Below are 16,371 nucleotides of genomic sequence, written 5' to 3' on the forward strand. Positions count from 1 at the left end.
ACCAGAGATAATTTCCTTGATCAGCTATAATTCAACAGAGATCATTTCCTTGACAGTTTATAATTCAACTGAAATCAATTCCTTGACAGTTTATCATTAACCCAAGATCGTTTTTTTACCAACTATATTTCAACTGAGATTATTTCTTTGACCAGCCATCATTCAACAGAGATAATTCCTTGACCAGCTACAATTCAACAGAGATCATTTCCTTGACCAGCCATAATTCAACAGAGATAATTCCATGACAGTTTATGATTCATCAGAGATAACCTCCATTGGAGATTATGATTCATCTGAGACAATTTCCTTTCACAGGATAAACATGGTATAATTAGTACTGAATAGTGGATATTATTTCAGGAATCTGAATAACAAATAACAGCACATAATGCTGATATAAAATTCTAATGAAATGACCTTTCTTTGGTGTCTATACCCAGATTCATTATCATTTATTTGATACGTCTTAATATCCAAAAGAAATATTCAGTTACAGGTGTCAACCATTATTTAGGATTAACTGTATGAAGTGATGGTGGAATGAGATAGATTTCATATTCCCAGAGTGCAACTGTATGAATGTGATTACTTAATGCTACAATGCAAGCAGGGATTTACCTTGAGTCATGTATTTGAGGCTAATGAGAGTTCCTGGAGTGGGACTCATACTCTTAATTTTCAGGGGTCCTGGACTACAAAATGGGTGTCCTGGACACTTAAATATTATAATCAATACTATGTTGTAATATTGTTGTAATTCAGTTACTGTTATTGTATTGTGTATCATGATCATCACATTGTTACAGTAATTAAACTGCAAATGATGTAACCTAGTAGCAGACTCAGTGAAAACTTATTGTTAATTGATCGAAGTTTTTACAAAAATATTTGGACTTTTTCTGCATCCCTGTGGATGCGCTAATGATTTCATTGCATCCATTGTCAATTTTTATGCGTATAGGACGCAGGAATTCAAAAGACCTGCTGTTCTAACTTGACAGAAATAACTGGCCTGATTAAAGCTCCTCTCATGTACAATAGTGAGTGAGTGAGTTTAGTTTTATGCCTCTTTTAGCAATATTCCAGCAACATCATGGTGGGGGACACCAGAAATGGGCTTCACACATTATACCCATGTTGGGAATCGAACCCTGGTCTTCGGCGTGTTGAGCGAACTCTTTAACCACTAGGCTAACCCACCACCCCTCATATACAATAAACTATATTCATTACAAATACCTTCATAAAGAAAAGACATATTTCTAATAAACGTGACAACTGTTAACAGGACAGAAAACACACAATACACTCCTTGCAATGATGTCATAATATAAAGATATTGACAGGAAGGCTGACTACAAACATCTGCTATTGTTTTAGTTGTCAAGTTACACTGCATTCAGGAATATTCCTGACATGATGGCAGACACTGCTAATATCAAATAATGTAAAATAATTATGCAAATTAGATTTAAAAAGTATTTCATTTTCAACTTCAGGTTGAAATGAATTAATAGTCTCAAATCATTAACATGATTAATGTATAATTACCAACTCAAACACTTTATAAAGAGACGATAAACACTTAATTACACTTGTGGCTGTAAAGCCCACCCCTGTGGTTCTAAAGTTAACAAGCGTGTGATATATTATTTATACCATGCACTGACCATGCTCACAGCATCAAACAGCTGGCCACAATAGGACCTGCTGTGTGCTGGTCACAGGGGTCATGAAGTTACATATGTGGTGTCTGAACTCAAGCTCAAAAGGTATCTTATAAAGGTGGGGCATATTTATAACTTTGTAGTGGTTGCCAGTACAGTTTCTTTATACTCAAACCTGTTCAAATATTGTGCAACTTTCCTAAAAAGGAAAGCACACGTAAATTGACCTCACACTGAGGTCAGTTATAAACGACTGCCAGTGATATATCTGTGAAATATCACTCCAATCATTCAGTAATGAATGTGTTACATAGTAAAGTAAACAATGCTATATTTACATGGTAATAACAACTTTTAAACACATGAATACCTGTAAAAGACGACAATAACTTGATCGACAATTCACTTGTGAGTCGGTCAAATAATCACAGCTGAGATACACTAAGTAGCAAATTATAAAAGTTCACATCGAATGAAAACTAATAACCACATGATTTCATGAAAATGAAAACAGTTTAAAAATAACGAGATGGTTATAAATAGCCACATTTAGGCAGGAGCTGGTATAAACATGGCCTACACGATGAGTCCAACCCATGCCTTCTTCAGTGTGGTGGACAGATTCATGGTACTAAGTTCTTACCGTTTCCCGGAACTTGAATATTGGTTCCATATCCCTGCACATCATTACTCAATGGCTCATCTTCGTCAGCTTTCGTCACTGTAAATCTCACGGATGCCATAGTTGAACGAATAGGTGTGTACTAAATCCAACTTGACACTTGCAGAAAGGCACTGACTCACGTTCACTAACAGCAGAGCGTCGTTTCTGTCTAAAACATTACTTAGATCACTTTTGAAAATAGGTGTAGATGAAATATATTGTGGAGTCGTTATATGAGTTGTGAGATTTCAATATAAAGATTTCTTCCCTCCATAGTTCAGATCTACAACAAAACGACGCGATCTGTCAACGTGTATGAGATTTCCTGCTTCTCGACAACAAATGATGTTTACAACACCAAACCAGTTACTTCCCTTTGTTCCTATTTCATGGCAGGAACATTAATCACGCCGGGAATTGACCTTATTTAGGCTCAAGAGTTTCACTCGTGCAAACACGTGAAGAAAACGGTGTAAGGGAAGTAACTCCAACGAAATGTATCGAGCGAACTTAAGAAAATACTGCTTCCTATGGGTTAACTGATTTTATCACACGTTTAAATCTACATTGTTACAACTGTCAGCTGCAATACTGCAACACAAATATAATGTTGAACTTTGCAATATACTGTGACGAACAGCCATGTGATAGATAAGAACAATCTCTATATACAGTAACTACGTTAATAGCGAACACTCACATTAACGAACTTTCGGATATAACGAACTGTTCCGGCCATTTTCTCTATATTTAGTCGTAATGTTTAAAACCAACTACAATTACCACCAGCTATAATTTGTGGTCCCTTCCAGTTCGATACAAGCCCTAGTTTTATGTATTATACACTTTTACGTATGCTATTTAATCATGTCTTTTCTCGAGCTATTGTAGACTTACACTTTAAAGAACGATGTAAATGATTTGTATGCGGAAATGTACTCACGTTACCAGACACAAAGGCTATGGCGACAGTCAACATATCCTGTGTGTTAACAAACCCCTGAAGATCCAGGTTAGAATTGATCTTCAGTAACCCATGTTTGTCAAAAGTGGCGACTAACGGGATCGGGTGGTCAGGCTCGCTGACTTGGTGGATACATGTCATCGTATGCAAATTTGCGTAGATCGATGCTTATGGTGTTGATCACTGGATTGTCTGGTCCATACTTGATTATAGATGAGTGCGGCGTGAAACAACAGCTTATCAACAAACTCGTTTGTTTATTGTAAACAAGCAACAGCAAAGACGACTTATTGAAAAAATCCAACTCCAAATGATCCTTGTTTGTTTTCATGAATAAAAACTATTTCCAGCTGGACATTTTAAAAAAAAATGTAGTACGGATCATGAGTCAATTCGTGGTTATAACAGACCCTCAGAACCGGACAGGGGAGGTGGGGTAGCCTAGTGGTTAAAGCGTTCGCTCGTCACGCCGAAGACCCGGGTTCGATTCCCCACATGGGTAAAACGTGTGCAGCCCTTTTCTGGTGACCCCGCCGTGATATTGCTGGAATATTGCTAAAAGTGGCGTAAAACAATACTCACCAGTCAGAACTGGACACTTGTATCAGAACCTGTTCAATGGGTATCGGTTGATCAGACTTCTAATGATTTGAAAGCATGGGTCGTTGATCAAATTCTCAGTCACTGACTTGTCTGGTAGAAGCCAGATACTTCACTGCGGTGTAAAATAACATTATTTCACCCAGAATCACTCCCACTCATCTGGTCTTTACAAATCCATGTTTATCATAAGGCGTGACAAACGGGATCGGGTGGTCAGTTGCGGGTGCATGTTATCGTAACCCTTTAGATGGCCATGTCATAGTGAATTAGAAAGCAATTCAAATCTCTATCTTGCTTATTTGCTTTGACTTTTATGATGCTTTTCAAATAAATTATAAAATGCTCTGCTACCCTAAGTATACAGAGATGATGTCAGTTTTACATTCCTTGTGTGGTCATGAGCTAGACAGGAATTGGGCACTAAGCGTGGACTATAAATAGTTCCTCTTTAGCGTCAATGTGCCTATATAGTGCTATACACTCAAGTAGTGTGTATACATAGCCTTATTACTGCGTTGTTAAAGCCATACACCAAACTGAAATGACATGTTGATATAATCGTTGAATATTAAATTATTTTATCTTTAAGTTTCTAACGTTTGAGGAATTTGAAGGGTGATCGATAGAATCTGTAACAGGATGAATCCACAAGACTGGAGATTATGACTTCAGTTTTGTGAAAACAGGATTGATTTTATAATTGAATGAATGGCCTCCTGCTCATCAAATTACAAGGATATTAATACCCATATCAAATCTTATCCTTGCATCGACTTTCAATACGCTGATGTAGGTCATGTCATTATTCGCGTGTATGGGCACTGTGCCCTTGGATATCCGGTTTCTATCTAGAGGCTAGTCTGTCTCACGGTCCTTGAGTCATACTATTTTCCTTTAACCCAGTTCTTACTCTTATGCTTTAGAATCTGAATTTTAAAATCTAGATTTTCCACACGTTCATCTTAGTGAGAGAACTTTTCAGTTTATATGGAGTTGAGTTTTTAAAGAAATTTATTTATATTTTACAGTCTAAACGTTAGTCTAGCCTGGAGCCGCAGATGTAATACAATTAGTGTTCCTTATAGAACATGAGCTTGGACCCCGGAACTTTACGATAACCATGATTTATTGATTTATTGAACAAGACGATAAAATGTTTTTCCCCGAAAGTTTATATTTTTTCACTTCAGTAAATAGAGAGGAGAGAAGCGTGTTACGTCAGTAGCATCCGTCGGGATTGCTGCTACATTTGTTGAGCTTTGTTTTAAACGGGACAGGGATGTATGATGATCATTCCTAGTGAAACCACTAGAAATGGCAAATGTTGTTCAAAGCACAGTGTGATATGCAGAAGTTGGACACTTTGAAGTGCCTTCACCTGACGAACCGCTCATTTTACGGCTGCTACAGTAGGGAATGGCATTCAAACCGTGATCACTTCGCACACACGTACGCACGCACGCACGCACGCACACACACACACAGAGTTTGCAGATGCACAAGTGAGGAACTTGAATGCTAGGTACATGACATGAACATCATTTCTTTGCGCGGATTTGAAAAGATATATGACGTTTTCAAATTCGCTTCGCCTTCTTGGCAAATCAGAACTTATCCAAATATCTGCCTTTGGCTTGAGACTCAGGCTTTTACTACTCGCGTCACGCTCTCACGACAAAACTGATAAATGTCACACCAAACTGAAAATATAAATAACAAAATCACACAAATGGGTCTGAATGCATCGTTTTAGTGACATTTCTGACATGGGGATTTGCAATTATGCGTTGGCTTGCAGGGGGCTTCGCCTCCCATTAACACCCCTTTAGGATCCACCTTGGATCCCGTCGGGGCCAACGGCCCATAGACCCCGGCATATCAAGGTTTTCTTTCTCTCATGGGTTTGGAAGGTCTGCTGTTTTGTTCTTAATGGGATGATTGGAACATGATGATTCCGAAATTTGCAATGTTAAAAAATACGAAATCACTGAGCGTTCAGCCAAGCTACCATGAAGTAGCGAGGTAGCCACAGTATATCGTGACGTCATAGACATATGACGTCACAATCATTCACCCTCATCGACAACATGACATTCCAGTCTGTCGTCTTAGTGAGATGGATGTGTTGAACAGAGCGGCGTAAATTCCAAGGCAGTGAGAAGAAAATGGCGTGTCACACGGACCCCGTGTCCACCACGACATACCAAAAGGACTACCGGGTGGACCGATTCGTGCCGGCAGTCAGGATGACCACGCTGCCCATGTACCAGCCTGGGAGGGAGAAGTCCACAAACCAGTGGAGGCCGAGCGTCAAGAAGGTGCCAGGGCCACCGAGCTCGGTGCTGTTTGCAAGGTAAGACTCTTCTGACAGTGGATCCTTAACTACTTTGCTTTTAATGAGTGAGTTTAGTTTTACGCCGCTTTTAGCAATATTCCAGCAATATCACGGCGGTGGACACCAGAAATGGGTTTAAATCATTGTACTCATGTCTTGAATCGAACCCGGGTTAACGGCATGACGAGTGAACGCTTTAACCACGAGGCTACTCCACATACACTGTTTTCAATGGTTGGTACTATCATAAGGAAACGTGGGGATGTGAACCTTATAATGTCGGTTGTAAGAGGCGACTAAATGGATAGGGTGGTCAAGTTCGGGGACTTTGTTGATTGTGGGTCATCGTATACGTATTGCAAAGATCGATGTTCATGATGTCAATCATTGGATTGTTCCGTCCGGATTCCATTACTTACAGACCGCCGTCACACGGCTGTAACGTTGCCGTGCAGAGTGAAATAGGTAGCATAAAAATTGTCATTTCTGTTTACCATGGCAACCACTATTTTAAGTAGTTCCGTCGTCCGCATCGTCACCCCCTCCGTTATCCTTCCATCATCTTGACTGTATTACTCCCACCGTCCTCCAAATCGTCTAATTTGCTGTGTAGAGTGTTGTTCCCTAGGCGAGCAAGAATCCTATAGCCACGGGTTCGAATCCCGTATTCATCATCATCATCATCATCCACAACCTTCAGCCGTACCAGCCCCATCAATATAATTGTCGTCATCATTAATGATCTTCCTTCACATTAACACCACCATCAACCACATGCTCATCATCATCCTTGACATTTGAGACAAGTCTGTTTGTCATATATATAAAGACTAAGAACAGTAATATGTGTTCTTGCTTCGTGTTGTCAGATATGTCCCCAAAGACAAGAAGACTGTCACCCAGTCACGTTCAGCTTCCAGACTGCCTCGCCTGGCAAAGTCTGAGAGCGCCAAGCCGCGCGTGCTGGTCACCAAGTTCGGCCTCATGGACGTGAACGAGGTGGAGCAGCTGGCCCACAAGCTCAAATGGACCCCGACCACCTTGGTGGCAACAGAGGAGGCGCACCTTCCCATGTCTCAAGTAGGTACATTTTGTTTGTTGTTTTACGCACGCTTGGATATTCCAGCACAAAGACGTTTCATGTTCCTATGCCTGATGTACACTGATGCCAAATCAGGTATACACCGTGCTTGATGGTGGCTTGATATGAAGCGAAAATGGTTATTCGATTGTGATGTATCTGATGCCGGTGTTACAGTTGTATTTCGGACCTAAAGTTTGCAGTGTTTAGGGGACTGTTTTTAGCCCAGTTATGTTTTGATAATGTGTATATGTATGTATATAGATGACGTCAGCTTGTATAACTCGAGTGTTAATTTGTTAGTTTTTGTTTTACGAAACATTCAGCAATATTCTCGCATTTTAACGTCGGTCCGTAAGTAGTGAGCCTGCAAGCGATGACGGCAATGAGATGAAGTCTCTCATCTCTTTATTTCGTGAGTGCGACGTTTCGAGCATTCCTGAATAACAAAGGTACAAGAATCTGTATCGAAAAGTTCGCAGTCACGAAATAAGAATTTGTTATCCATAAAGTTTGTCAACATTGTTCTTCCCAACTTCTAAAATGCCACTCAATGAATTCGTCTCTCATCTTGACTACCCGATCCAAAAATAAGCCAAACGTGAAAGAGTGGATGGGCATAGCATTATTAACTGGACCCGCTTGCATCTTAGTAACACGATGATCGTATCTCCCATACTCTACATTGACTTGAGGTAGTCGTAGGGCTGAGATCGCTTTGTGCAAGTGGGCCCTGGTTCCAAGGGTAGAAAGTGTAGGGATCTTAAGGTGCTGACGTCACAATACGTGACAACCCGTGAAGATCCGGGATAGAATCGGTCTTCGGCAACCCCTGTTTGTCGTCAGAGGCGACTAACGGGATTGGGTGGTCAGGCTCGCTGACCTGGTTGACACATGTCATCGTATCCCAAATGCGTAAACATGCGATGATGTTGATCACTGTATTGTCTGGTCCAGACTCGACTATTTACAGATCGCCGCCATATAGCTGGAATATTGCTGTGTGTGGCGTAAAACTAAACTCACTCACAATCTGCTTGGCACAAACTGAAATAGAGAATCAGTACTGGATAAACTGTGGTTTGATTAATGCCACCATTCAACCAGTCATCATGAGTGGACAATCTGAGAGTAGAGAAAGTGAATCAGGAATTTCCTCAGATTCCAGTCCGGAGCAGTTTTGATACAACCCCTAAATGTTGACATCCTTAGCACGCACAGTGCTTCCCGCCCTTGAGGCTGTTCCTGCAACAGTACAACTGTTACTTTACCCTCGTAAAACCTCACACGAAAAATCAATCAAAATGATGATAAATTGTTAAGTAACTTTATTATTTGGAGACAAACTTTTTTCCAGAGTTGGTCCGATGTTTTCATTACATTCTGCGTTTAAATGAATGTTTGATCATGAACCGATTTGGAGTTAAATTGTGATTCATCGGTTTCATCTTGACCCAAACAGACTCTAAACACTGACTCTCACTTTTTTATAACTTCGATGGTTATCGACGTATCCACCATGCAACGGGAAACGGAGAACGTGCAGTGTGCCTGTGTCGTCAATCCACGATCATCCGCTATTGGCCTGCTCTTGTTCTCGTACGATCAGGGCCAACTTGCACAAAGCGACTTCAGCAAAAACAACGCAATAGCTCCCAGACTTTAAACATAGAGATGCTAGGGTTGCTATGTGCAACTGGGACCTAAATTAGAAATACTTGGTCCATGTCGATTCAGAGTACCAGTCGCGATTATAGTGTTTCCTGAACTAAGGGACAGGTACATGTGATTTGTTTGTTTGTCGTTTAACGCCGAAATCATCAATATTTCAATCTATATGGCGGCGGTCTGTAAATAATAGAATTTGGACCAGACAATGAAGTGATCAAAAGCATGAACATCGATCTACGCATTTGGGATTCGATGACATGCATGTGTCAACCATGTCAGCGATCCTGACCACCCGTTAGTCGCCTCTTGCGACAAGCAAGGGTTGATGAAGACCGATTCTTACCCGGATCATCACGGGTAGATTGTAGATACATGTATAGACGATATAAACAATCAACGGTGTGTGTAAAGTTATAGTTGGTTCTGCATACTAAATTCCATACCAAACCTACATATAAACATGGTAATCTGACGTTGACATAAGCAATATGATCATCAGTTACAACCCTTCTCACGCAAGATCTGCGAATCATATGACAGTCTGCACTCTATATTTTGAAAAAATATATAGCTCCATACATAACTTGGATATTTCAGAAAGACACGCGTGCTAAGACGCTCGAGAAGCGCGCGGACATGGTCAGATTTGACGTCCAGCGTTACGATGACCAGCCTCGGATGTGGCAACAAGCGGAACTATTCGATCGTTACCAGCTGCGACAGCCTGTGGAGAGAGTTGTCTACCCTTATGACACATCCGATGACAAGAAACTGCCGAAAAGGAGGTATGTTGACAAGCAAGCCATTGTATGTACGATACAACCTCGGTGATATTTACAACTGCATGTCGTGACCTGAACTGCAATGTATTTTACGCATACTTTATTTATTACACCCCGGAGAAGGATGGTTGTGTACATCCTTGTCGACCCAAGTCAGCAAGCCTGACCACCCGATCCCGTTAGTCACCTCTTACGACAAGCTTGGGTTACTGAAGACCCATTCTGACCCGGATCTTCATGTGTATAGTATATATTTGGATCTGAGTTTAATGTTTTACAAATGGTATTTGTTTTTTATCTGATATACAGACATTTTGGGTTTTTTTTATGTCAAACGAAGACATGTGTTGCCAAAAAGCCTATAATATATTCTATCCCGCCGTCGAGCTTTATTGCATTGTTGATGGAATTTACTGTACTCTTGCCAAATGGCCGAGCGGAAAGGCACTTGGGTTGAAAACAAGGGCACAAACGTCAGTCAAAGATCCCTACAAACGGTGATTCCAAAGTCAAGTGACAAGACATGCCCTTAGTACCGTGTGTGAGCACTCCCTATACTAATGCTTAGTCTCTGAATATATATAATTTTGATAGTAACAAACAAGCCCATTCAATTGAAAACGAGACCCAGGGAGACCAGAGATTCAGAACCTGAGGAAATCTAGCACCGCAGAGAATATAGGGAAAATACTGTTGTTCAGCGACTGTGAGACACCCTCCTGCATCAATATATGCGTCTCCTCATACATCCTCGACAGTTGCCGAATGATGTCATCGGGAATTCTGCGCCACTCATCCAATGAAGCCTATTTAAACTGTCTGTTTGGTTTGAGAGGCGGTGTCTCAACTGTCGATCAGGATGATCACAGAGATGTTGTATGGGATTCTTGCCTGGAAACGTACTGGCCAAGGCAGTACCTTGACGTTACCGTTGTTCAGATATTCTGGTTTTATGAGATCGTGCATTGTCCTGCTGCGAAAGGGCACCATTGGCAGTCGGCGTAAAAATGGCACTACAACAGGTTTGAAAGATTTCACTCCTGCATCTTTGGCCAGTTAGATTTCCACGGATGATAACTAACCTCGTTCTCTGCTGGCCACAACTTCCGCCCCACTCATGAACACCGCCTCCGCCAAACGGGTGCACAACTTGGATGCAGTTATAGATACCAATCGTTCTCCTCTTCGTTGGTAAACACGAAGTCCGCCATCATATTGGAACAGATTTCAACCGTAAACAGCATCTTTTCCCATTCACGCTGCCGCCGCCGACTTTGAGTTCCTGCTCATTGTAAAATGTGTTGACGGTATAGGTCAAAGCCACGCCACGAAATGGGTCAGTAGGCTCTGATACCATCCATGCGGAATCGTCGTAAGACTGTCCGTCTGTTCAGGTGGTATCCCAGTGCCGTTGACGTCACCGTCACGAATTGGTTCCACAGGTGGATTGTTCAGATATTGCGGTCTTCAGCTGGCGATGTGACCCTTGGACTTCCCGATCTTGGACGGTCATGTGTTTGTCGGTGATGGCACAGCAAGTTGCTGAAGGCTCTTGCAATCTGCCGTTGAAATGCCCACATGTCGGCCATACTAAGAGCTCTGTCACGCTCTGCCTCTGGAGTCTTGGCATCTCACTGATGTACGGTCTGATGCTGCATCTTTGCTCTGCCATACTTGCAACAATCATGCACCTGCATTTTCAACAGTTGTCCCATATTCTATTTTCCCCGATTTTTTCATAACTGCACAAAATTCAAAGGCTCCCGTGAAAAGTGTGCACAGGTATAGTTTGGGGGCTTATGTTTTCTCATAACGTTCAAACTTATCGCAACGTCCCTGATTACGATAAAACTTCATTTACAAGTGACGAGTTTCGTTTCCCTGGTGGTTTAGTACTTATTTGCTGAAAATAACTTTTGTATTGTCTATATGTATGTACTCACGCCATAGTAATTAAGATGCATGACAATGCGCGATGTCCATCGCCTGTTGCCTTTCGGCCTCTGCTATGGCCCGGCTGAAGGTGTAAGGAACTGGGTTCGTTCGTAACGTTACAACCTATCGTAACTCCATCATAAGCTTACGAATGGCATAGTGCTATGTGGATAGGGGACATGCAGAACACCAAAGAGAAGTGCGTCTCAGGACACCTATAGTAAAGAAACATACCGTGCCAATCCATCTGAATTCCCCAGTCCACAGAACTGTCAGTGTCAGTGACCTGTGCCATCGGCCGGACAAGACACGCTAAACTTTTCACCACCAACTGTTTCATTGCGATTCTTAAACACATTCTCGTTTTACAGTCGGAGTCAAGAATATATCTCTTTTCATATAGTTCTTATGATTATAGAAACTATTTTCTAGAATGCCAATCAAAGAAGTATTTTCGTAGCTTTATTAATTATAAACATTGACATTAATACAAATAACATTCTGTAGTGTCGTAATCTTTTGTAAGATTTTTTCATCTTCACATGTATGCCCAGAAGATATGCTCAACGTAGGTCATGGACCGATTATAGATAAATGCATTTGTTGGAAGAAAGAATATTGAATTTATTCAAGTTACAGAATTCTTTCGTATATAGAAACTATACATGTTACAGGGGCAAGGAAGCTGCCAACCCACGTGATTCAGAAAAAATCAGGAACCTGGTGCAACAGGATCAGATTGCCTCAGTCTTGTAAGTAATGAATGTCATTCACTATATATATCTACAGTTGAATTTTTACGATGTTTTAAATTAATTATAACAAATCGTTCACCTACAATACATGCTCAAATTGTTAGAAAGGATTGTTTGTTTAGGGTATTGAGGGTGTAGATAGTCCCTGGTAACGTCATAGACCAATCTCGGGTGGTCAGGCTCGCTGACTTGGTTGACACAGTCATGTCATCGGTTCCCTGGTCCAGACTTCATTATTTACAGACCGCCGCCATGTAGCTGGAATATTGCTGAGTGCGGCGTAGAACTAAACTAAACTCTCCCACTCATAGACCAGTCTTAGCCAATATGCTTGACCTCAGGTCAAATCGAAAGCAAGGCTAAAACAGTCTCGCCCAACCTTGAAAATGGTCAGATAACATGCAACAAAAGCAGTTGGTATCAATAGAAAGTCGAATATCGATTTTGGACCGCGGCCAGATTCGCTTCTGATTTGTCACTGCCATTAGATCTCGGGGTCATGTTCACATGGAAGGTATGGATAGAACTACATTAGTGTGCAGATATCTATAGTGATGACTGAGTAGATGTAGCACACCTGTAATGGCCAGGACCCGGTTGTATCAAACTTTAATAAAGCATTAACGTGTCATTAAACGTTCATTAACAAATGATGCATAAAGAATGTAATGTATCATTAGGGTTTAATGTTGATATTAGTAAATGAAGCAATGAGGAAGATGAAAGAGATAATAGTTTGTTTTAGTTTCATGTATTTGTTTCAGTAATAAAATAATACTGAAAATTTATACAGCGTTAAATCCAACCACTAAGTGGGTGCTCAAGTATCAATATCTCATGTTCAGAAAGCCCTGCATGATGATCCCATGTTGAAGAAGCCGTGCCACACACACGCATATATATACTGAGGGGGAAAATATAAGGGATCACATGAAAGCACAAGTGTTCCTTTATTTTTCCCCAGGTTTCATCACAAGCTTTGTATCGCACAACTTGTGAAGAAACCTGGAAAAAAATAAAGGAAAGCTTTCATGTGATCCCATATTTTCTCCCTCAGTATATATGGGGCGGTGGGGTAGCCTAGTGGTTAAAGAGTTCGCTCGTCACGCCGAAGACTCGGGTTCGATATGTTGTTGTGATTTAATAAAATATATTCAAATATACATTTAACATTTATATAAGTTAACAATGGATAAAGATTGTGACGTTGAATCCTTTCTTGCAGTGTCCGCCATTGCCCGGGCTATGCCGGATACGTTCCTCGGGTGCCGCCAGCTGATCACGTGACTAAGCAAGCACCCAATCCCAGCATGGTTAGCACAATGAAGGCAACCTACAGGTATACATGTACTTGTTGTCGCGTGTGCTTGATCCACAACACCCGGCCGAATCTGTTAATAACACTGGTGGTGTCGAAACAAATCCTTAAGAAAGTCCATAACCTTTGAACAAGTTTGGCATCACGAACATCGTCTACATAACGAGGCTTAAGAGGCCGTAAGATTTATCACAGTAGATATTTGTGGATGACCTTCACCATTTCATTGCACGTTGTTTTCATGATCCTCCTCTGGAGACTGCTACCAGTCTTAGTGACACTCCCCCACCAATCCCCAACAGAAACCATGCAGTGATTACCAGTGAACACCCTCATCCATGACATAAGTTGTTTCCCTTGCATCAAATGCGTCTGATAACGGTTCCATCGCCTGACTTACACCTGACTTACGTGGAAATACCTGGCTACGGCCGAAGCCGAGTCGCCTGCCTGTAGTTGGCCGATGGCGTTGTTGCGTTGTGCTTCTGTCAGTCGTGGCATGTTTTCACATTTTACCTGCTTTACAATTGTGATGATAGACACATGAAAACTCATCGTTTTCACATCCTGACGATGCATGTTGCACATTCATGCCATGTTGCTGTGTTTGGCCGCCAAGCGTTTTTGCGTTTCCCGTGTTTTCGGTATTCTTTCGCCATACATGTCACTACCGATACATGCAAACATAAACAAAATTTCATTTCTGGTTTCCTTTTTGTATGAATATCAGTAAAACTCCGTCACATATTTCCAATTTTTATACTTTTGCGTTTCTTTTTTTGTTTGCAGAGTATATGTACATCACTCTGTATTAACGACATACTGGTTCTGATTGTCTTTCTTTCCTTTCATAGGGAGATTCCACGAGAAGAACTGATGAAGAGACGGTTTGCAAACAGCAGTCAGTTCGCAAAAGCGGTGACCTTGACCTTTCCCTTCAACCCCTACAGCAAGGTCGGGTCCAGTAGTTACATTTCTGAATGAGATGAAGACAGCCATGGGTAGCCCATCCTTAAGCTAAATTCTGCATTGGAATGGCTAATAATGCATGCATGTTTGTATTAAGCATACTGAAGGATATTAAAAGTATTTCAAAAGTACAACCCGTTTCATAGTCATTGATGCTTCTGGGATTGGCGTCCTTGGCGGGAGCATCCGTGGCCCAGTTCTGACGAGTTCTTTGACGGGCATTTGGAAGTGATGAACATGAATGAAAGATTTTTGCATGGATATCAACTTCTAAATTTTGGTTAACACAACGTCTTCGGAGTTACTTCTTTTTCCTGAAACTGTTGCTCCTTGCTGTTAGGCCACATAAACATAATTTATTGTTTCTCATTACCGCCCGACCCTAAAATTTGGTCCCGACCCTAATTTTTTATTCATTTTTTGCGTGCATAAAACCGACAGACTTCCGAAATCCGTCTCAGCTTACGGCATTCCAAGTTTTCGACTAACATTGCATAGAAAATCGGGAAAAGAGTATTAAAAAATATAATCCGCCCTACCTACACATTTTAAAAAAAGGAAGTGATGAGAACCAAGAAATTTATTTTATGTGGCCTTAACAAAATATAGGAGCTGATATCCAAAACATCTTTGACTCAGGTATCTGATTTTTGAGAACTCGGCGATCGAAGGTTGAAATCCAACGTTCGCCTTGAGTCTGTTTTGTGTGTGTGTGTGCGCGCGCGCGCGCGTGTGCGTATGTGAACAAAAGCTGTAAGACGCAGGGTCAGACTAACGAGCCATCAACACTGAAATACTGTCAATGGCGGCGTTGAACCCGACTCACTCGCTGTTACCACTGACAAACAATTATAAACAGTAGCATTGTACATAGCGCTATGTCAACAACAAACTGTGTTTTAAAGTTCGTCACTGAACGAACACACAGTCGGTGGTCTAGTGGACAGAGTATTTGTTCGGAGAAGGGGAAATCCGATGTTCGATTTTCGCCTTGGTCATACCAAGAAAGATTAAAAATGTTGCTAGTTGTCACCATCGCTGGTGACTGGCGTTTTCGCCATATACGTTTTCACCACCTCACCAAAAGGAAGCTTACGTTTTCGCGTTATATTTGGCACGTTTTCTTTTTTCACGTCTGAAATAACAACTACAACATTAGAGTCCTGCAGAACAGTAGTATTCCTTTCACCGTATATAGGGAAAGTGTTACTTTGGGGCTTACTGTCTAATGGTATCGGTCAACATTTAGCTTCCTTTATAGTATAAAATAATGTGTTGTCTAGTGCAAGTAGATCCAGGTCCCTAGTAAATGCGATAAATGGAATAATTCAATGTCGTCGTTGTTGGTTTACATTATTGAATTACACCTTGAAAATAATTACGTTTATTCAACAAATGACGTCATTATCTTGTAAAACAGCATACAGATTCTTACGTTGCAGTCTGGATCAGTCACTGGTTGACCCAAGAAATGTATGTTGTCGGTGATGAACCCCTTCTTCTGCCATTGTGTTTGTATCAATCTAGCAATGTTGTCGCTTTCTGGTCTTGTTTTGAGTGAGTGAGTGAGTATGAGTGAGTGAGTGTAGTTTTACGCACACGCAGCAATATTCCAGCTATATTG

At 41.2% G+C, this 16,371-nt stretch overlaps 2 protein-coding genes across 6 annotated transcripts in view; one reads left to right on the forward strand and one right to left on the reverse strand.

Moving 5' to 3' along the window:
- LOC124272215 (solute carrier family 12 member 4-like) overlaps nt 1-2,689 on the reverse strand; it is a 180,705-nt gene extending 178,016 nt beyond the window's left edge. For all 4 annotated transcript variants that reach the window (XM_046707425.1, XM_046707417.1, XM_046707409.1 and 1 more), the window contains exon 1: nt 2,314-2,689. In XM_046707425.1, the coding sequence (XP_046563381.1) occupies nt 2,314-2,413 (100 nt within the window). In that variant the 5' untranslated portion in view covers nt 2,414-2,689. The remainder of the gene's footprint in view (nt 1-2,313) is intronic.
- A 3,281-nt stretch (nt 2,690-5,970) lies between these two features.
- Nucleotides 5,971-14,856, forward strand: LOC124272714. Of its 2 annotated transcripts, none has more exons than XM_046707904.1 (6): nt 5,971-6,254; nt 7,106-7,320; nt 9,590-9,773; nt 12,380-12,457; nt 13,686-13,799; nt 14,633-14,856. In XM_046707904.1, the coding sequence occupies exons 1-6, from the start codon at nt 6,067-6,069 to the stop codon at nt 14,760-14,762; spliced, it is 909 nt and encodes a 302-aa protein (XP_046563860.1). In that variant the 5' UTR covers nt 5,971-6,066; the 3' UTR covers nt 14,763-14,856. The 2 variants fall into 2 exon arrangements, with proteins under 2 accessions (XP_046563860.1, XP_046563869.1); XM_046707913.1 differs by having other exon boundaries at nt 7,106-7,316; nt 9,586-9,773.
- The last annotated feature ends 1,515 nt before the right edge of the window (nt 14,857-16,371 follow it).

This window comes from Haliotis rubra, unplaced genomic scaffold (assembly GCF_003918875.1).
Source record: "Haliotis rubra isolate DU_JTF1 unplaced genomic scaffold, ASM391887v1 Scf103, whole genome shotgun sequence".
Lineage (NCBI taxonomy): Eukaryota > Metazoa > Mollusca > Gastropoda > Lepetellida > Haliotidae > Haliotis > Haliotis rubra.